The sequence below is a fragment of the Eumetopias jubatus genome, unplaced genomic scaffold, assembly GCF_037043125.1.
Source record: "Eumetopias jubatus isolate StellerSeaLion01/CBP00866 unplaced genomic scaffold, mEumJub1_p1.0 scaffold_91, whole genome shotgun sequence".
Lineage (NCBI taxonomy): Eukaryota > Metazoa > Chordata > Mammalia > Carnivora > Otariidae > Eumetopias > Eumetopias jubatus.
In genome coordinates this window covers 560,702-582,715 of record NW_028274897.1, presented here as the reverse complement: position 1 = coordinate 582,715, position 22,014 = coordinate 560,702, and the positions used below count along the sequence as shown (strand labels likewise).

General features: G+C 37.6%; 1 protein-coding gene across 1 annotated transcript in view; it reads right to left on the bottom strand.

The window, feature by feature from the left end:
* LOC148161696 (phospholipid-transporting ATPase ABCA3-like) overlaps positions 1-22,014 on the bottom strand; it is a 172,160-nt gene that overhangs the window by 129,720 nt on the left and 20,426 nt on the right. Inside the window, exons 7-11 of the mRNA XM_088020630.1 lie at positions 14,616-14,732; positions 14,154-14,271; positions 9,838-10,011; positions 8,956-9,134; positions 8,026-8,160 (exon numbers count right to left, since the gene is read on the bottom strand). Of these exons, the coding sequence (XP_087876756.1) occupies positions 8,026-8,160; positions 8,956-9,134; positions 9,838-10,011; positions 14,154-14,271; positions 14,616-14,732 (723 nt within the window). The remainder of the gene's footprint in view (positions 1-8,025; positions 8,161-8,955; positions 9,135-9,837; positions 10,012-14,153; positions 14,272-14,615; positions 14,733-22,014) is intronic.

Here is a 22,014-nt window from a genome sequence, read left to right as displayed (position 1 = left end):
AATACAGGAGGGAAAAAGAGAAGCAAATAAGAAACAAACTATTTAAAAATGCAAATAGGCAGGCAAAAAGGCAAATATAAACAAACTATGGAGAACAAACATGGTTACAGGAGGGGAGGTAGGTGGGGGGATAGGTTAAATGGGTGATGGATATTCAGGAGGGCACTTGTTATGAGCACTGGGTGTTGTATGTTAAGTGATAAATCACTAAATTCTACACCTGAAACTAGTGTTACACTGTACGTTAACCAACTGGAATTTAAATAAAAACTTGGGAGAAAAAATAATAAAGGCCGATAATTATTTCCTAATATTAAAAAAATGGAATCCAAGCTTTATCATGGCCTTCAAGGCCCCCTGCATGGTTTATACTATGACTATACCACCAAATTCATTTTCATGTCATTCTTTCTCTTTGCTTTCTTCACTCCAACTTTAATCTCATCTGTGTTCCTCAACAAATGAAGCTCCTTTCCATCTCAGAGCTTTGAATTTTCTGTTTGAATTATCTGTACCTAGTTTTTCATCTATCGGTCCCATTCTCATCATTCCAGTCTCAGCTCTAATGTCATTGTTACAAGCCAGGTTCCAAGGAAGCAGTCTTGATTAGAAGATTAGAATGTAGTAAGTTTATTAAGGAGTGCTCTCAAGATCAAAACCTGTATAGGAGAGAGCTGGAATGGCAACTGCACAGAGGATGAAGACAAAATACAGTTCAGTATCTCTAAGGCCTCAGGTGATCCCATGAGGAGCTTTTAGGCTAGAAAGGCTATTTAAAGTTATCCCAAGTTGAGAGACAGGGTCCTTATATGTCCCCACATTGAATAGTCATTGGATTTGGGTTTCCCCAAGACAAGGAGCAAGAGCTTAGGTGAGGTGACCCTCTATCACCAAAGATATTCAAACAAGGTGACACTGAGAGCTGTTAGCTGAAGCTGTCAGTGACATGATGCTCTTTTCCACAGCTGGTAACAAGTCTTTCAGTCCAGAGGGTATCATCTGGGAGTGTAGTATATTATCCAGTCCACTCCTTGCACTGAATTCTCTTCCTTCACCAAGTTCTGGTAGCAGCTCCTCCAGGACTCCAGTGAAACTCTTTTCATCAGGGGAACTTATGTGCCCCCAACCTTAACACTGCAACTGATATTATCTTCATAATTTACTATCCATTCTAGATTACTCTCATCTTTGGCTAGCACTGCTCATGATCTAAGTTACTGTGTACTCCTCAGGCCATGACTGCTGTATTTCTTCATTTACTATCAAATTGGGTAGGAGAGTACAAAGACATACAAGTGGAACATGTGAGTACCAAATATATTCCTCCCTGTTCTATGTAATAGCTAACAACCCTACTTACTGGTGTTTAGAGTCAATCACCCTTTGCCAGAAATGTGATAAATGTGATCCTCTTCTTGTCTGTTGGTCTCTTGGCATAAAAGGTTTTAAGTGCCTTGGCAGTAACCAGTTCGTAGTTCAAAGGAACTCTTGGGGGGGGGGGCACCTGGGTAGCTCAGTAGGTTAAGCATCTGCCTTCATCTCAGGTCATGATTCCAGGGGCCTGGGATCGAGTCCCACATCAGGCTCCCTCCTCAGCGGGGAGTCTGCTTCTCCCTCTCCCTCTCCCCCCGGCTTGTCCTCTCTCCCCCTCACACTCCCTCTCAAATAAATAAATAAAATCTTAAAAAACAAAACAAACAAAAACCAAAGGAACTCTCGGTGCATCTTCCTCTTGGGGATCAGAGGCCATGGTTGCGATGACAGGAAGCACCAACTGCTCAAGAGGATCACTAGAAGTTCTAGCAACTAGGACCACTCCTGCTTCTACCCCTCGGTTTCTAACCATGTCTCCCACCTCTGGGCAACATAGCACCACATAATGGTCTTTGCTATAGCGTGAATACTACATCTGGAAGGATGGCAACTCATTTCCACAAGTTACCATCTTTATACAGTTGCCTCAAATATGCCTTCAGCAGGCTATTTCATCATTCTTTTCAGATGGGGATTTCTGAATGTATATAATAGACCAGTGCATCCCACTGTTGTGAGCTCACTGCTGTACCTCCTTTGCTGGAAAGTGGGATTCTTTGATGTGACAGCACGTAGAATCCCAGACTGGTGGACCAAACAATCAAGCTCTGGGATGTCATCTTGCCTGAGACTCTATAGGCAAAAACGTGCCTAGAGTAAGGGTTGATTCCTATAAGATGAAGCACCTTTCAGTGTGAAAGAGGTCCAATGTACTCATCTAGACAACTCATCTAGACACCAAGTAGATGTCTGATCTCCTTTTGGAATGGTCCTCAGAAGTGAGCTTTGTTGAGGAGATGCTAGAAATGTGGCAATACGAACAGCAAGGTTTGGGGCACCTGGGTGGCTCAGTCATTAAGCATCTGCCTTTAGCTCAGGTCATGATCCCAGGTTCTGGGATCAAGCCCCACATCGGGCTCCCTGCTCTGTGGGAAGCCTGCTTCTCCCTCTCCCACTCGCCCTGCTTATGTTCCCTCTCTCGCTGTCTCTCTCTGTCAAATAAATTACTAAATAAAATCTTTAAAAAAAGAATAGCAAGGTTAAGTTAGGGAGTGAGGGCCCATATTTCAGTTTTTCTTATACTCCTGCCACTGCAGATTTCTATTCCTGTACCCCTTGTATGATTACTGATGGCAGAGGCTGGCTAATGTCACCTGAATCAATTTGTCTACATGGTTATTTAGTAGTACTTCTGTGATATGTGGTCTCTGGTGGATGTTAACGTGCATTACAAAGATCTTCCCACTTTCTCATTCCTATAGTTCCATCTATGTGCCTCTAACCTAGAATTTCTTGTGTAGTCTTTCTCACTGTAGGCCCTTAATTTGCCAGATCATTCACCACCGCCCAGTTCAGTGGTTTCGGGTCAATCCTGTGACACAAAGTGGAGGACCAGGAAAATAGCCTGAAGTTCTCTCCTTTAGGAGGATTTCTTTCCCCTTTTATCTTTCAAGGTTATTCCTATTTGGGGCTTCAGTGTAGCTCCCTTCACCCATGTACCAAGCTGAGCTACCCGTGAAGCAACCTCAGAACTTTTTCCTCCTGTGTGAGTTGGTTAATACATCTCAGAATGGCCACGTGTGTGAACAGAGGGAGAAGTACTGAAGTAATAGTCATGGGTGACATCAAGATTTAGATCCCCTCCTCACAAAGACTGCTGATGTCCACTGATTCTGCTCATGTTCAATCTTTGATATACCACTTCCATCTTATGATGGGTAGCTGTTGGTCTTGCCTCTCCCTACTGATATGATGGTTCAGCTCATGATGGAACCCAGCTCATGATGGCCATTGCTGGACACAGTTATTTGGTATCCCATGATCAGTTGCTTCATCTCTACCAAGGCTCAACAGCATGCCAGAACTGTTTTTTGAAAAATATAATTCTCTCTTTCAGTTGCTGATGGCATGGCCTTGATCCAGAACACTAGATGCCCACTGAGGCTTACCATAAAATCAACATGATATGCTTTCCCAGAATGACACCACAAATACCATAAAGTCTGCTGAGTTGGGATGACCAAGCAGCAGGAGTGCTTCTACTACATCCTGCTGCAGTGTCCTTTCCCGCTCCAGACTCCACTCAAAGTTGGCAGTTTTTGGTGTCATTTAGTATAGGAGTAAAAACAGTATTCTCAGGTACAGAATATATTGGCTTCAAAACCTGAAGTAGCCAGCAGGCACTATTTTCCTTTTTCATGGTGGGAGGTATAAAATACACTAAATTATTCTTTACTTTGGAAAGAATTACTGGCAGATACCAGATCACTAACTCCCAAAAATTTCACTAATGTAGTGAGCCTCTGAATCTTTATAGGCTTTATCTGTCCCCTCCTGAGAATACATGTCTGACCAAGGCCTCCAAGAAACTTGCCATTTCTTGCTTATCTGATCCAGTTATCAATATAGTGGGCCAGAATGATGCTCTGCAAAATGTATAGCTAATCCAGTTCCCTTCAGATGAGGACAGAGAGCTGAAGAGCCTATAGCCCTGGACAAATAAATATATACTGTAGCTGTCCATTCAAATGAATACAAAGATCTCTGATCCCCATTTTGATGGTACAGGAAAAATGAATTTGCGAGATCAGTGGCCCTATATCATGTTCTCAGGCTGTGTTAATTTACCACAAGTGAAAATTACCACACTTGACACAAAAGCGGCAAATAGGTGAACGATTTGAATTTGTGGTAGATCCACTGTCATTCTGCAGGTTTGCAAGGACCAGAGTGGAGAGTTAAATGGGGTTAAGGGGAATTGCTACCCATGCTGCTTGCATCTATGCCACTTTCCCAAGAATGTGATATTGCCTTTGATTTACCATCTTGGCCACCGGGAGGAGGAGGATTCAAAGGATTCCCCCTGGCTTTTCTAGTAGGACAGCTCGTCCCCAGAGGCCAAAGAGTCAAGATACGGGTTTTTACATCGTCAGGTATGTCATTTCTAATTATACATTTGGCAACTATAGAAATGTCCACTAGATGGTACTGTAGTCCCAGTGTGCCTACTGTAAGTCATCAAAAGCCAAGATTACATTTATTACCTAGCCTGCACATAGCCTCGCTCTAACAACAGGATCGAGATGGTACTTCGGATCTCCAAGTATGGTTACCCAAGTAAATTGCTAGAAGTCCCTCTGTAGGACTTGGGTAATCGTTATCATGTACATTTGCTGTGATGTTGCAGAGCACTTCTACCTAGCCAATCCAGACCCTCCTTCAGTCAGTGAGTGTGAGCTCTGAACACTGCAAACTGTGGAGACCACCCTGAATTTATATATCGGGTGCTATCTTAGCTCCTGATGATACAACTTTTATTTCTTCTGGTAGGACAGGTTGGGCAATATCCTCACTAGCTATCCTCCCATCTTGCCTCAAGAGAGCTATGTTCTGTTAACCATCATTTGTGGACCAGGTGTCCCAGACTGCCACTCCATACTTGACACTTTATTAGAAAAATTGTTCCCGCCTGTGTCACCACCGATCCTCTGTTATGTTGGACTCATGCTACCTCCACTGCTACTAGTGAGTCCATTTCTGTTAAGGTATCTCCTACTGCCAGCCCTTACTAGTGCGGCTGGTATTCCTCTCACTAGTATATTTATTGCTTTGACTGGGCCCACCTGCAAAAGCATGGTCATGTAGTAGATTAATTGGGCGAAACTGGTTCAGGGTCTTTCTGAGGCTGCAATCAAGTGACAACCTGGGCTAAGGTCATCTGAAGACCTGACCAAGATCAGGGTATCCACTTCCTAGCAGGCCTACTCAAGTTCATACTGATTGTCTGGGGAAGATTCAGTTCTTGCCATATGAGCAGCTTGAATGGCATGGTGCTATCTTCAGAGCAAGCAATTCACAACCAAGCCTAAAGCCATAATGACTTCTATGATCCAGCCTTGGAAGTCCCATACTTCACTTGCACAGTATTATACAGGTTACAACGTCAGCCTATTCACTGCAGAAGGGGACAGTACAAAAATGTGAATATCAGTGAGGATCCCCGGGGGCCATCATGAAGGCTGCCAGCAACCACAGTCCACCCTCTGCCTCCAATGACTCATTTTGTTCTCACATAAAAACACCTTCACCTGCTCTCAGTGCTACAAATGTCTCAACTATTTATAGCATCGGCTCAAAGTCCAGGTCTTGTCATCTAAATCAGGTCCAGGTGTCAACGAGCCTCTTGTGGTCTAGTTTCTAGAGATTACCTCTTAGAGTACAATTACTCTAGAACAGAAGACCTGTGATCCAAAGGGACTTGAAATCTACCATCTTCCACTCAGGATCCTCACAAACCTAACACAAAGTAGTGGGATATGCATAAATTAACCACTACACATACTCTCGGTGAAATAAGTGGAAGGCAAGAAGCATAAGGCAGTCAAATGAAATTCTGAAATCTACTATTTGATATTGTTGGCAGTTCTCTGATTAGGACTCAAGACCAGAGAATAATTCTCCAAGGTTCTTGACTCTACTTTCTATTCTCAACTCTGACTTCTCAATCATCCTTCCTTCACCATGAAAATCATCCCATGGCTGCAGCTGTTTTATTCTAGCCTGCTTTCTATTTGTAGGTGTTTGGCAGTTCAAAGGTCTCTATTCATTTCTTACTATTTCAGTCCTTTTAAAGAAGTTAGGGGTATTTCTTATAGCACAATTTTATTTAAATTTTGCTCAATCAGACCACAAAAACCACTCCTACAAATATATTTGAGATGATCCTTGTTTACCTTTGGCTTCTGTTGAGGTTCCTGACAAATAAGGCCCTAAGTTGTTACTGTCCCTACTGTTTGACTGAACGGCACCCTGAAGCACCACCTTAGATATTTGTCCATCTAAAACAAGGGTTTTACTCAATATTTTTAGTTTTGGTTATAGTTGACACACAATGTTACATTAGTTTCAGATGTACAACTTAGTTTATACATTATGCTATGTTCACAAGTATAGCTATCATCTGCTCCATTACATCACTATTATGACATCATTGACTATATTCCTTATGCTCTGCTTTTTATTCCCCTGACTTACTTATGCCATAACTGGAGGCTTGTATCTTTCTTTCATCTTCACCCATTTTCCTCAAACTCCCATCCTGCTGCCCTCTAGAACCATCAATTCTCTGTATTTACAGTTCTGGTTCTACTTTTTGTTTATTCACTTTTTAGCCTCCATTTATCAGTGGAATCACATGATATTTGTCTTAGTCTGACTTATTTCATGTAGCATAATACATTCTAGGCCCACCCATGTTGTGTCAAATGGCACAATCTCATCCTTTTTTATGACTGTGTAATATTCCATTACACACACACACACACACACACACACATACACACAATTTTCCTTATCCATTCATCTGCTGATGGGCACTTACGTTGCTTCCACATTTTGGCTATAGTAAATAACGTTGCAATAAACACTGAGGTACATATATCTTTTTCAGTTAGTGTGTTCATTTTCCCTGGGTAAATACCCAATAGTGGAATTATTGGATCATATGATAATTCTACTTTTAATTTTTTGAGGAACCTCCATACTGTTTTCCACAGTGGATGTACCAATTTACATTCCCACCAACAGTACATGAGGGTTCCTTTTTCTCCACATCCTTGCCAACACTGTTGTTTCTTGTGTTTTTTTATTTTAGCCATTCTGACATGTGTGAGGTGATATCTCATTGTGGTTTTGATTTGCATTTCCCTGATGATCAGTAACGTTGAGCATCTCTTCATGTGTCTGTTGGCCATCTTCTTTGGAAAAATGTCTATTCAGGTCCTCTGCCTATTTTTAAATCAGATTATTTCTTTTTTTGGTGTTGGGTTGTATGAGTTTTTTTTTTACATATTTTGGATATTAACCCCTTAGCAGATATATCATTTGCAAATATCTTCTCCTATTCAGTAGGCTGTTTTGTTTTGTTGATGGTTGTATACACATCTCCAAAATTAGCTCTATTTGCAGGCAGGGCTCTGGGTTTCCCAAGGCTTGGGGTTAGGAGCTCAAACCAAGCTTAGGTAGACTTTGAGAGGCAATGCCAGGCAACGTATAGGTTACCTGAATACAACATGCCTACAGTTGGTGCAGACAAATTAAGAGATTCAAAAGTCTTCCCTTGATGAATTCCTTGACAGAGAAGAGATTACATAACAGATAAATGCAAAACATTTGCGAACAGAAATTAATGTTCATACGTTCAAATTATTCATCTCCAGTAGACTCTACTTTTTAAAATGAGGGCATTTGTGGAAGACACCATATAGTTTATAGAAAACCTGAATGTATTCTGGAGGAAGGAGAAAGGTGTGACTTTTTATTACATACTGAAAAATTTTAATTTTGATCTTTCTCAAAGGAAGTAAACAGGATGGCCATGACTTTTTATTAGCATGTGATCTTTTTCTTGGTATTTCTAGTAATAATCATTTACAATGAACTATAAACTAAATTTCAGTTCCATCAAGAAGAAAAAAATTTGTGAAACAATACCTTGCACAAATGTTTGATTTGGATACCTGCCACCAAATTAGTAGGCTCTGCTTCAAAATACTTGCTTTCATTTGTTTCATAAAATTGCCTTGTTTCCTTTTTCCCCTCAGGTGTTTCCCCAAACCAGTGAGAGCGCTAAAAAGGCGGGGGGGGGGGGGAGGGGAGAATAAAAGTGAAATCACTGCAATGGTATTGAAAAATGATGCAATAGAAAATACTTTAGCCTGTTACCTTTTGTACTGAGATGGATTGCTGAAAATTTCTTGGGATTAAATTTTGGAGCTAAGTGGCTTAATTCAAATCCCCAAAGCATGAAAGCAGACTATTCTATTAAAATCATAACTGTCCAAGAGAGACAAATGAAAACTGCTCCAAAATGAGGTCATAGCGAAAATGACTATATCACTCCTTGTTATATCTTCTTTTACCAATACATAAGCCAATAAGAACAAGGGAAAAGACTGAGAAAGGAGGGCAAGATATACATGATTCCCATCACGCTATGGCTCTGACTCTAAGACATCTGTGCCAAACAAGGATATAAAACAGGTGGTGAGTGCCCAGATAGGGGACACAACTAAACCTCTTCTTTTACCACCCAAAGACCCATACTATATTAATTTCTTTACGCCTGAGTTTAATTGTTTATGAAATACTTGCCTGTAACTGTGATGGAATACTCAGAATTTTTAAAGTTTGGAGTTACAGGCCATCATCTACAGATTATTTATGGTTATATATACTGGGTGCTTTAAAATGTATTAGGAAAAGGCCAATGAATGGGCAGAGTCATTAAAATGATTCTTTCACCCGAACTATTGGATCATTTACAGACAGTGCAAAATTAGCTCATGGTGGCTTTTAAAGAAATTACAATATATGTTCATAAGGACTGTGGCCTCTCTCAGTAACAGAGGCATTAGAACTCACCAGCAAGAAAAAGTTCCACGGCTTGGGCACACCATACTCCCCTGGAAAGACAGCTTCTATATACCAGGCCACAAGGCCATATAAGAAAGCATCAAATAAAAACATTCCCAGTATGTGGGCAAAGTCAAAGTTCTCCATTTTGGGTGGTGAGAAGATGTTACTCCATTTAATTCCAATTTCTAAGAGATAACAGTTGACATTTAATTTAGGTGCCAACTGACACTAAAACAATTATCCATCTGCATCATAATTAAAGAGTGAAGAAAAAAGGTGTTAATATTCTATAGAGATTCCCGTTATAGTCAGTTACTTTCTTATACCATTAGAATTTAGGACTTCTGAGTAAGCAATCATGTAAGATGCCTTCTAGCATGCCAGAAACAATCAGTTATGAGTGAAACAAAAACAAAATATACTAAGTCAGGAATATAAACTTTAAGAAAAATAAGCAAACCTATGGGTTAAGACACTGACTCCTCCTTCTCTGCCCCTCCTCATGCTAAATGTTCACTGGAAAATATAATTTTAGAAAACCATAATCATTGAAAAGCAGGGATAAATGCTATCTATAGAAGAGAAGACTAGCAGAATTTTTGTGTAGATATTGCACTGATGAAAAAAGGAAGACTAAAAGTCACTAAAAGCAGACCTGTTTTGCTTCCAGTCCTAGCACTAAACAGCAGCCAGGAACTCCAAATGAGCAGGGAAAGCTACTAACAGACTTGAGTAAATTTATGGAGAGAATGTGGCAGCGCTCATGTACGACAGGTGGTGGTATGAAGTAGTATCATTTTTTTGAAGGACAGTTTAACAATATTAATCTATTTTAAAACTGTGAATATCTTATGAGAATATGGTCAAACTTATAAGGTAAATACTCACTCTCCATTTCTGCCTTGACTAGGAATTTAGTTCCCAGCCCCATTGCTATATTTGAGCTGAGACAGGAAGCCAGCTTCTGGGAGAATGTCATTTGTGCAAAGTTTGTAGAGACTGTAACAAGTGGAAAGTAGGTAGCAAAATAAATGAAACCTCCAACAGAAACAGCAAAATGTGCTGGAAATAAGAAGGAAATTATAAGGTCAATTCAAGCAACATGCAGAAACCTAAACTACAAATATCTGTGTTACTGGAAGAGTGTAATAAAATAAGCACAGTGAGAATAGAAATTTGTTTTGTTCACCATTTGCTTACCATTATACAATGCGTGGCACTTTATAGGTGCTCAAAAGTATTTTTTGAATGAATAAGAGGCTGAAATTAAACATTTCAGTAACAATTTTTTCTGGAATTTATCATTCTATAGTGTAGTAACTATAAATATTATAGCTCTTAATGGAAATTTACATATTTATTTTTCAGCATAAAAATTATAAATGCAAATACTATTATTGACATAATCAGAAAATATCTAGATTGCATTCCCAGATACTATGAGGTTCAGTCTATGTCATGATACTGGGGGAAAAGAAGGATACTTGAATAAACAGAAATACAAAGTTGGTCTCAAAAGCAGATATGGTTGGGAATATGAAAAGTTCCAAAAATGTGACTCTGATAAAACACTAAAAAGAAAATTCCTGTTAATAAACCAATTAACATCATCAGGAGTTAAAATTCAGCATCTAAATAAGAATGGTATATTATAAAGTACAACATATTATTCCACTATTAGGAATGATTCATCCTTTCCCTCTTTATCTCACTCTGCATTCCATATTCACCAACTAGAACACTTATGTTTTATACACTCATCAATGTGTATTCTTTTTTAAAATTAAAATTATAAAGAGAATGAGGGGACAAATAAGAGATAACAAAGACAATATATTAGATACACCTGATAAAATAGCATCAAAATATATAATGCAAAAAATAATAGAAGTTTTAAGAATATACAAATGTACGATCATAGTGGAAATTTTAACCAGCTTTCTCAGAATTAACAAACTTGGCCTAATGAAAATACATGTCAACTATCCCAAACAACCTCAAAATATACCTTCTTTTTTTTTTTTTAAAGATTTTTTAATTCATTTATTTGACAGAGAGATAGCGAGAGCAGGAACACAAGCAGGGGGAGTGGAAGAAGGAGAAGCAGGTTTCCCGCCAAGCTTGGAAAAGCCCGACACGGGGCTCGATCCCAGGACCCTGGAATCATGACCTGAGCCAAAGGCAGACGCCTAACCATCTGAGCCACCCAGGCACCCCAAAATATACATTTTTTTTCAAACATATTTGGAATACTGATTTTTAAAAAACTGGACATTGACTAGGTCATAAAGTAAATCCTAACAAATTTCAAAGGAATTATATTAAACTGGCAATCAATAACCAGAAGATATCCATAAAAACCCAGTATGCTGAGAAATTTAAGACACACATCTTTGAATAATTACAGAAGAAAATTATAAGGAAAATTATAAAACATTTTAATGTAACAACAGGAAAAAGCTTATTTATCAAAATTTGTGTCATGCAGTCAAACCAGTATTAAAAAGGAAATTACTAGCCTTAAATTTATTTATTAAAAGAAATAAGACAAACGTACACTATCACAAGTTTTAAAAAATGGCAATAAATACAAAGTTTATGGAATGGTAAGAGGATCAACAAAGCCAAAAGCTTATTCTCTGTAGAGACTAATACTGCTAACTAACCTGTTGTGAAACTGATCAAGAAAAAAAAAAGAGAAGGCACAAATTACTGGTATAAGGAGTAAAAGAGTATATATCATGAGTAAAAGGGTATATATCATGACAGCCATTAGCAAAGACATTAAAAACATAAGAAACCATATTAAATTAATGATACTGCACCAATAAATTTCAAAACTAAAATATAAGTTAAAGAAAATACAACTTACCAAAAATGAAAGAACTAGAAAACCTGAATGTCCTAAGGTCATAAAAGAAATTGAATCAATAATTAAAATCCTTCCCAGTGCTTTTTCAGCAACTTCTAGCAGATAGTCAAAGAAGAAATAATTAGAATACTGCACTGAAATTCCCAGAGAGATAGAGATACAGAAAAAGAGGACATCCAATCAGAGAAAGACATGTATCATATGACCTCACTGATATGAGGAATTCTTAATCTCGGGAAACAAACTGAGTGTTGCTGGAGTGGTGGGGGGTGGGAGGGATGGGGTGGCTGGGTAATAGACATTGGGGAGGGTATGTACTATGGTGTCTCCTCTTTAATTTCCTTCATCAATGTTTTATAGTTTTCAGAATGTAGGTCCTTCACCTCTGTGGTTAAATTTATTCCTAGGCATTTTATTATTTCTGGTGCAAGTGTAAACGGGGTTATTTTCCTAATTTCTCTTTCAGTGAAAGGACTGCCTGCAAAGAAATGCACACATGAATGGGAACTTGACATATAGCAGAGCAGGTATTGCAGAGTAGTGAGGAAAATGTGAACTGTTTATCACATGTTGCTAGGACAACTGTCTATGCACTTGGGAGAACAATCAATTCGCTACATCATACCACACACAAAAGAACACAGGAAGATAATTTTATGACTTTGGAGTAGAGAATTTTTTTCACTGAAATATTTAATATCACAAACTATGAAGGAAAAGGTTGGTAAAGGAAAAGATTGATCACATTAAAATTAGTAACTTAAAAGACAGCATAAATAAAAGCTGAGAGCTCCAAACTGGGACAAGTTTTGCAACACATTTGCAATTAACAAAAGGTAGGTAGCAGGAATATATAAATAAGTCCTGACAATAATCATAATGGATAAGAATGCACAGATTTTACAGAAAAGGAAACACATGACCCATATTAATATTAATAACTCTCAGCTTCATCAGTAAATGAGAAAATGCAGGTCTGAACTGCCATAAGACAGGATTTCGTATCTCCAGTATGGCACAAATTAGAGTTTGATGTAGTAAATTTTGGCAGGGATATGGAATAATAGGAATTCTCATCTTCGTCCAGTAGGGCTGTAAGTGCACAGAACCACTCTGGAAGTGCTGGACACAGGTAGTTGGACATTTACAAACCCTATGACCCAGCAATTCCTTTTCTACATATGTACCATAGTGAAAGTCTAACACATATAAACTAAAGACATGTACAAAAATGTTCTAAATATCTAGTCTGCCATAATTCCAGAAACAGGAAATGACAGTATCTGTTTTCTAACTATCTCATTTTTCTCTTTGGTATATTATCACATTCTGCCTTACATTGACACACCACTTTTCTTTACCTCCTGGGTTGGTTGGTTTTATTTGTTTGTTTGTTTTGGCTGCTTATAGGTTGTACATGTGATCATGTGTCTTGTAAGGACCCATAACTAACAATATTCATGATAATGTACTGAGAAAAATAAAAATATAATGAATAGAGTTACTGGTCATGACTGCTATTGGCAAGTTAGCCCTCAAAAAGCAAGGAAACCATTTTTGCTTGCCTTTGTTTTATTATATACCGGGCCAGCTCAATGAATGACTTTTAGATACTTGCATCCATTGACTTGACTTCCCATTCCAATCTTCTAGTCTTTCAAAAATGTTTAAAAACTAACCTCTATAAGAAGCATTCATAGGTTTATCTCAATATGAAGTGGGATTATTTTAATCCTTTTTTCCTATGTATACTGATTCATAAATTTTCATTGCTCTCTGCATGTCCTATCAAATAATTTTTTTGTGCATATGATATGCATGTCCACAAGGTCAATGTCAGCTCTATGGGACAGACACTGTATTTCAAATACACAGCAAACACACAATAAATATCTATTAATGAAGTACCTGCACCCTTTCTTTCAGGCAAGCAATTTTGTTGTTTTCTTTCTCTTCACATACTGCAGATCATCATCAGATACTGACAGACTTTATTCCCTCCACTAGAATATACAGAAGCCATCTCAATCATTACCATTCCTGCTGGATGGTTAAATAGATACCATATGCATAGCAGCAGGTAAAGGTTAAAAAGAATCCTCAAATATGACTTTATTTTCATTTTTGTCCTTTTTTCACGTGTATACTATATATTAATTTTCACTGCTCCCTTCATTCCCTTTCTTATCATTTCATGTACTTACAATACTTGTCTTTTTATTTAGACTATAAAGAGAGGCTACAGACGAGATGGCAAATGAAGGTCACAGAAGCCTCCAAATATAATCCCCATTGAGTCACTAATTATCTTTCCCAGGAGTTTTAGACTCACCTTTATCGAAGAACGTGCTAACCATAAAGCTGAAGAATATTGTGGCAATGGCAAAACACAGCAAAAAGACGAAGACAAGAGATGGGTCACTGTACTGGATGACTGGCACAGGTTCTATCTAATAAAATAATCAGGAAGCCAGTTGAGCCATACTCTAAATGGCATCACAGCAAAACAATAGAGGAGAAGTGAAACATCTTTAAATATTTTAATAGTCCTAGTGAAACTAATGACAAACCTCAGGGAGATGAGTAAACAATTCATTAACTACAAAAGGTCCCCACATCTAAACTTAAAGTTTAGTTTGCTGAGAGACTAAGCAGCCCCTGCATTTCCAGATTGTAGTCAACAATAGGCACGTGTTCACTTCCTGACAACTTGAATCCATTAGGCCCATACCATGTTATATGTTTTTCCTCTCAAAGTTTAGCTATAGCATACTACAGTGAAATAGACACTTGCCTTGGCAAAGAAAATCATGCACATCAAAAGGATGATAACTGAATACAAAGAGAGGAATGTGAAGAAATAGGCACCCCAGAACATCCAATTACTGAGTCCTATCATGAGCAGATACTCCTGTGGGAGAGTTAACACAAACCAAACATCTTGTAAAATAATATAATTATATAAAATGCGTTCATAAAGATTATCTAATTTATTTCTACCACAATCAAAATTGGTGAAATAAGAATTATCACACCCGATTTATAGAAGAGGAGATCAATGATTTGATTAAAATTATTCAGCTAGTGTGTGGCAGTACTATGATGCTTATCAGCCTAGAGATGATCTCACCAATAATTTACCTGATATTGCTAAATAAAACGATAAACTGCTTAGATTAATATCCCCTTTCTTTTATTACACCCTCTTCTAGGAGATATTAAAGAATGTAAATATATTTTAATTAAATTACAAAAGATAGAAGCAAACACTAAAACTATGATAAAAAATAAGGGCGAAAATTCAGTTTTAGAATTTATGAAATATATTCTTTAAAGAAATATTTTATTTCGAGTGTTAACAAAAGAACATCAAAAAAGTTTAGCTAAGCATATAATGTAGAAAACCAATAAGATTCAAATGAGTGGTATGAGTCTTCACAGGCTATTTTAAATATTTCTATTGAATTTTACTGATGGACCAATATTAAATTCTGTAACTTTAAGTTCTTCTAGGGTAGAGGGCAGAGACCATGTTTGCCTATCTGTATCTGCCTGGCCCATACAAAGAGTTTAATAAATGTTTGTTGAAAGGACAAATGAATGAATGTGAGGATTTTGGAATTCATACTTTCCAAAGTTCTTAAAAATGGGCACAGGTCCACTTTATTATGTGAAGGGGACAGAAATAGGGATAAATGGTTCCTAGCAATCAATGGTACAACCAGACTTTCTTAGCAAGTTTTAATAACCAACAAAAATGACAAAGTACTTTTAGCAAAAGAAGTGTAAGATTTCTGGGGGCCTGAGTGGTTTAGTCTGTTGGGCAGCCAACTCTTGGTTTCAACTCAGGTCATGATCTCGGGGCCCTTGGGGATTGTGCCCCACATCCAGCTCCCTGCTCAGTGGGGAGTCTGTTTCAGGATTCTTTATCTCCCCCTGCCCCTCCCACTGCTCTCTCTAAAATAAATACATAAATGTTTAAAAAAAAAAGAAGTGTAAGATTTCTAAACTGAAAACTAAAACACTGTTGAAAGAAATTAAAGGAAACCTAAAGGAAAGACACCCCATTAATAACCCATTAATTCAACATACTATTGGAAGTTCTAGCCACAGCAATTGGGCAAGAAAGAAAGAATGGATGGAAATCAGAATTATTTGCATATGACATGATATTATACATAGGACACACTAACAATTCCACCAAAAAAGCTCTTAGAACTAATCAACAATGTCAGTAAAGCTGGAGGATACAAAACCAAAATACAAAAATCTGTTGCATTCCTATTCACTAATAAAAAACTATTAGAAAGAGAAATTAAAAAAAAACCAATCCATTTACAAATGCATCAAAAAGAGTAAGATACATGGGAAGAAATTTAACCAAGGAACTGAAAGACCTGTACACTGAAAATTCTAAGATACTGAAGAAAGAAACTGAAAACAACACAAACAAATAAACAGATATACCATGCTTGTGGATTGGAAAAATTAATATTGGTAAAATGTCCATACTACCCAAAGCAATAGACAGATTCAATGCAATCCTCATCAAAATTCCAATGTCATTTTTCACAGAAATAGAACAATCCTAAAATTTATAAGGAACCACAAAAGACCCCAAACAGGCAAAGCAATCTTCAGAAAGAAGAAAAAAGCTGGAAGCATTCTACTTCCTGATTTCAAACTATATTACAAATCTATAGTAATCAAAAAAGTACAGTACTGTCATTAAAACAGACAACAGAGCAATGCAACAGAATAGAGAGCACAGAGATAAACTCACACATACATGGCCAACTAATTTATGCCAAAAAAGTAAAAAATACACAATGGGAAAAGGACAATTTAGAAAAAATTATATATATATAAGGCATCCAAGCAGATGAGACAATCTTACATGCAAACCAGATTCCACACATAAAAAAGAATAAATGACTCATCAAAGTAGGAGAATACAAAGTCAACACACAAAAATCAGTTGAGCTTCTACACACTACCAATGAACAATCTAAAATGGAAATTAGGAAAACAATTCCACTTATAAGAGCATCAAAACGAGTAAAATATGGAGTGCCTGGGTGGCTCAGTCAGTTAAGTGTCTGCCTTTGGCTCAGGTCATGATCCAGGAGTCCCAGGATCAAGTGTCCAGGATCGAGTCCTGCATGGGGCTCCCTGCTCAGCAGGGAGTCTGCCTCTCCCTCTGCCCTCACCCTGCTCATGCGCGCTCTCTCTCTCAAATAAATAAAATCTTTAAAAAAAAAGAGTAAAATACTTAGGAGTCAACTTAACCAAGGAGGTAAAAGATTTGTACAATTAAAACAATGAAAAGTGAAAGATCTCTACGTTTTTGAGGCCAATATACTCCCATGCAATTAAAAAAAATTAGAAAATTAGATAAAGTTAGAAAATTTTGGTGAAATATAGAGCAAACAGAATTTTCATACATTGCTAACGGAAGTGAAAATTGGTAAAATTTTATTGGCAAACTTTGGCACTGTATAATAAAGTTAAATATGTATAATCTAACATTCAGCAAAAAAAATTTATAAAATATTCATAGAAGAATTACTTATAATACCCAAACTCCAAACACTAAAGGAAAATAGATAAATTTTGATAGTCATACTATGGAATCATAAAACTCATATAACTCAATGATTATAAATGAACAACAGCTACATATTTAGCTGAAAGAACCACACAGACACAACATAATACAGTGCATGATTCCATTTACCAAGTTCAAGGCAGACAAAACTAGCTCATAATACTAGAAGTCAGGTTAGTGTATACTTTGGGGAAAATGTTTTGAGGGGTACACAAGCCATCTTCTAGAGTGTTGGCAGTGTTTTATTTCTTACAGGGGTCACAATAAAATGGGCATACTTTCTTCATGATAACCCATTCAACTCTACTACAATAATTTGAAAGTTAGTGTCTCCTCAAAATTCCTAAGTAGAAAACCTTGTCCCCAGTGTGACGGCAGTTTGAGGTGGGGCCCCTGAGAGATAAGTAGGTGATGAGGGCTAAGCACTCATGAATCAGATTAGTACCCTTATAAAGGACACCCCAGAGAGCTCACATTTCTTCTGTCATATGAGGAGACAGTGATGAATGAGGTGCCATCTATGAACCACAGAGGGCATTCTCATCAGACATTTCTGAATCTGCTGGCACCTTGCTCTTGGACTTCCCAGGTTGCAGAACTGAGAGAAAGAAATTTCTCTTGCTTTATAAGCTATATAGTTTATGATATTTTTGTTACAGTAGCCTGGATGGATTAAAGCACATGCACTTTTCTGTGTGTATATATGTTATACTTCAACGAAAGTAATTTAAAAATGAAATATAAGGGGGGGAAATCTGAGGGAGAGACAAACCATGAGAGACTCTGAGAAACAAACTGAGGATTTTAGAGGGGAGGGGGTGGGGGAATGGGTTAGCCTGCATGAAGCACTGGGTGTTATACACAAACAATGAATCGTGGAACACTACATCAAAAACTAATGATGTATTGTATGGTGACTAACATAATAAAATAAAATTAAAAAATAAGTGTTCTGTAGTTTCTAGAGTACAGATCCTTTACCCCCTTGGTTAGGTTTATTCCTCGGTATCTTACGGTTTTTGGTGCAATTGTAAATGGGATTGATTCCTTAATTTCTCTTTCTTCAGACACATTGTTAGTGTATAGAAATGCAACTGATTTCTGTGCATTCATTTTGTATCCTGCCATGTTGCTGAATAGATATTGTTAAAATGCCTATGCTGCCCAGAGCAATCTATATATTCAATGCAATCCCTATCAAAATAACGTTGACATTTTTCACAGAGTTGGAATAAACAATCCTAAAATTTGTATGGAACCAGAAAAGACCCCAAATTGCTGGGGGAATGTTGAAAAAGAAAACCAAAGCTGGAGGCATCACAATTCCGGACTTCAAGCTCAATTACAAAGCTGTAATCATCAAGACAGTACGGTTCTGGCACAAAAACAGACATATGGATCAATGGAACAGAATAGAGAGCCCAGAAATGGACCCTCAACTCTATGGTCAACTAATCTTTGACAAAGCAGGAAAGAACATCCAATAGAAAAAAGACAGTCTCTTCAATAAATGGTGCTGGGAAAACTGGACGGCCAAGTCCAGAAGAATGAAATTGGACAATTCTCTTACACCATACACAAAGATAAACTCAAAATGGATGAAAGACCTCAGTGTGAGACAGGAATCCATCAAAATCCTAGAGAACATAGGCAGCAACCTCTTGGACCTTGGCCACAGCAACTTCTTCCAAGACACATCTCTAAAGGCAAGGGAACCAAAAGAAAAAAATGAACTTTTGGCACTTCATCAAGAGAAAAAGGTTCTGCACAGCAAAGGAAACAGTCAATAAAACTAAAAGGCAACCTACAGAATGGGAGAAGATATTTGCAAATGACATAACAGATAAAGGGCTGATATCCAAGATCTATAAAGAACTTCTCAAACTCAACACCTAAAAAACAAATAACCCAGTCAAAAAATGGGCAGAAGACATGAACAGACACTTCTCCAAAGAAGACATACAAATGGCTAACAGACACATGAAAAATGCTCCACATTACTTGCTGTCAGGGAAGTGCAAATCAAAACCACAATAAGATACCACCTTACACCAGTTAGAATGGCAAAAATTAACAAGGCAGGAAACAAGTGTTGGAGAGGTTGTGGAGAAAGGGGAACCCTCTTACACTGTTGGTGGGAATGGAAGTTGGTACAGCCACTTTGGAAAACAGTATGGAGGTTCCTCAAGATGTTAAAAATAGAGCTACCCTATGACCCAGCAATTGCACTACTGGGTATTTACCCCAAAGATATCAGATGTAATGAAAAGAAGGGGCACATGCACCCCAATGTTCATAGTAGCAATGTCCACAATAGCCAAGCTGTGGAAGGAGTCGAGATGCCCTTCAACAAATGGATGGATAAAGAAGATGTGGTTCATATATACAATGGACATCAGCCATCAGAAAGGATGAATATCTACCATTTGCATCGACATGGATGGAACTGGAGGGGATTATGCTAAGTGAAATAAGTGAAGCAGAGAAAGACAATTATCATATGATTTCACTAACATGTGGAATATAAGGAATAGTGCAGAAGACCATAGGGGAAGGGAGGGGAAACTGAATGGGAAGTAATCAGAGAGGGAGACATACCATGAGAGACTCTGGACTCCGGGAAACAAATTGATGGTTGCAGAAGGGAGGGGGGTGGGGGATGGGATAACTGGGTGATGGGCATTAAGGAGGGCACGTGATCTGATGAGCACTGGTTGTTATACACTACTCATGAATCACTGAACATTACATCAAAAACTAATGATGTACTATATGTTGGCTAACTGAGCTTAATAAGAAAAAATATTTAAAAATAAATGAAATATAAATATCAGTCATAATGTTGATGTTTGTGTATCACGTTCTGGGGACTCAAAAAAAGTGTTAAATTATAATTGAGAATTAAAGAGAGATAATCAACAAGGAGATGGCAGCTACAACACCTGAGACAAGTAAGTTAACTGTGTGTTCGCCAATCAGAAAAGAGGAAAGCATTACAGTCAGAGGAAACATAAACATAAAGGAAGTTTCAAAAAAAGTCATTCATTTTGGCTGGAAGGAAAGGTATCTATGTTTTTTTCACTCTCAGTGAAACACAATTCTGGAGGGGACTACAGGAGGTCATTTAAAACTTTTTTTTCAGCAATCAGAAATTGGTTAAAAAATTACAATATGTTTTTTTTTTTAGATTCTACATATAAGTGAAATCATATGGTATTTGTCTTTTCTCTGAATTATTTCACTTAGCATAATCCCTCTAGGTCCATCCATGCTGTTGCAAATGGTGAGATCTCATTTTTTATGGCTGAGTAATATTCCATTGTATCGATATACAACATCTTTATTCATTCATCTATAGATGGACAACAAACAAATGAACAAAAACAAAGACATATCTATAAATACAGAGAACACACTGATAGTTGCCAGAGAAGGGAATGGGGGGATGGGCAAAAGGGTGCAGGGGAGTGGGAGGTACAGGCTTCCAGTTATGGAATGACTAAGTAATGGGGATGAGTGGTACAGCATAAGGAATATAGTCAGAGGTATTGTAATAGCGTTGCATATTGACAGACCGTAGTTCCCCCTGTGCTGAGCAGAGCATAATGGGCGAACTCGTCCAATCACTATGCTGTACAGCTGAAACTGATGTAATACTGTGTGTCAACAATACTTCCATAAAAATTCCTTCTTAAATCACAGAATCATAGAATCTTGGAATTGATTTGTATCTAAATTCATCTAGACACAACTCCACAAATCCAGTAGATTATTTCTTTGTAGCTCTCCTTATTCCAGAGATGTTGGAGGGCATTTGGCATTTAAATTATATCCCTAAACAACAACGATAACAAAATGAGGAGTAGGTAGGGGCCAAATATTAGAAAATGCTTAAGTGGAATTTATTCAGCAGAGAACAAAGACAAATACAACCTTAAAATTTATTTCTAGCCATCTGTGTTACAGGACAATTACCCTGGCAACAATGTGCAAGGTAGATTCAGAGGAGAGCTGAGGGGTGAGGAGATATGTGCGAAGTGCCCTGAGTGAGAAGAGGTGGGTAGTGAGAAACAACGTGAGGCTGATGTGTGAAGTGGTGTGGCCACTAAGGAAAGAGAAAAATGGCAGGATTCAAGATTACACAAGCATAAATGAAATGGAGAGACAGCTGATGTTAACAGCCACATCTAACAGCTATGGAGCACCCACTAGGTGCCTGACAATGTACCAAACACTCACCACCTGTTTCCTCCTTTACACCTCACAACAGCAGGTCCAGGTGATTTGACAGTGATAATTTTTCACATAATATCTAGCTTAATATCATGACAGCCTTCCAAGTTAGTTATTATTATTATACTCAATTTATATCTGAGAAAAAAGGCTAGAAAAGTTATATGACTATGTCAGAGTCAAATAGTAGAGATAGGATTCAAATCTATGATTTATCAGAAACAAATTAGGCAATAAATCAATTATATATAATTATATAAATCATCTCTCCCTCTCTCTTTATAGGATATATTATAATATTATTGTATATTATATAATATATTATATGTTAAATACATAATAATTACATATT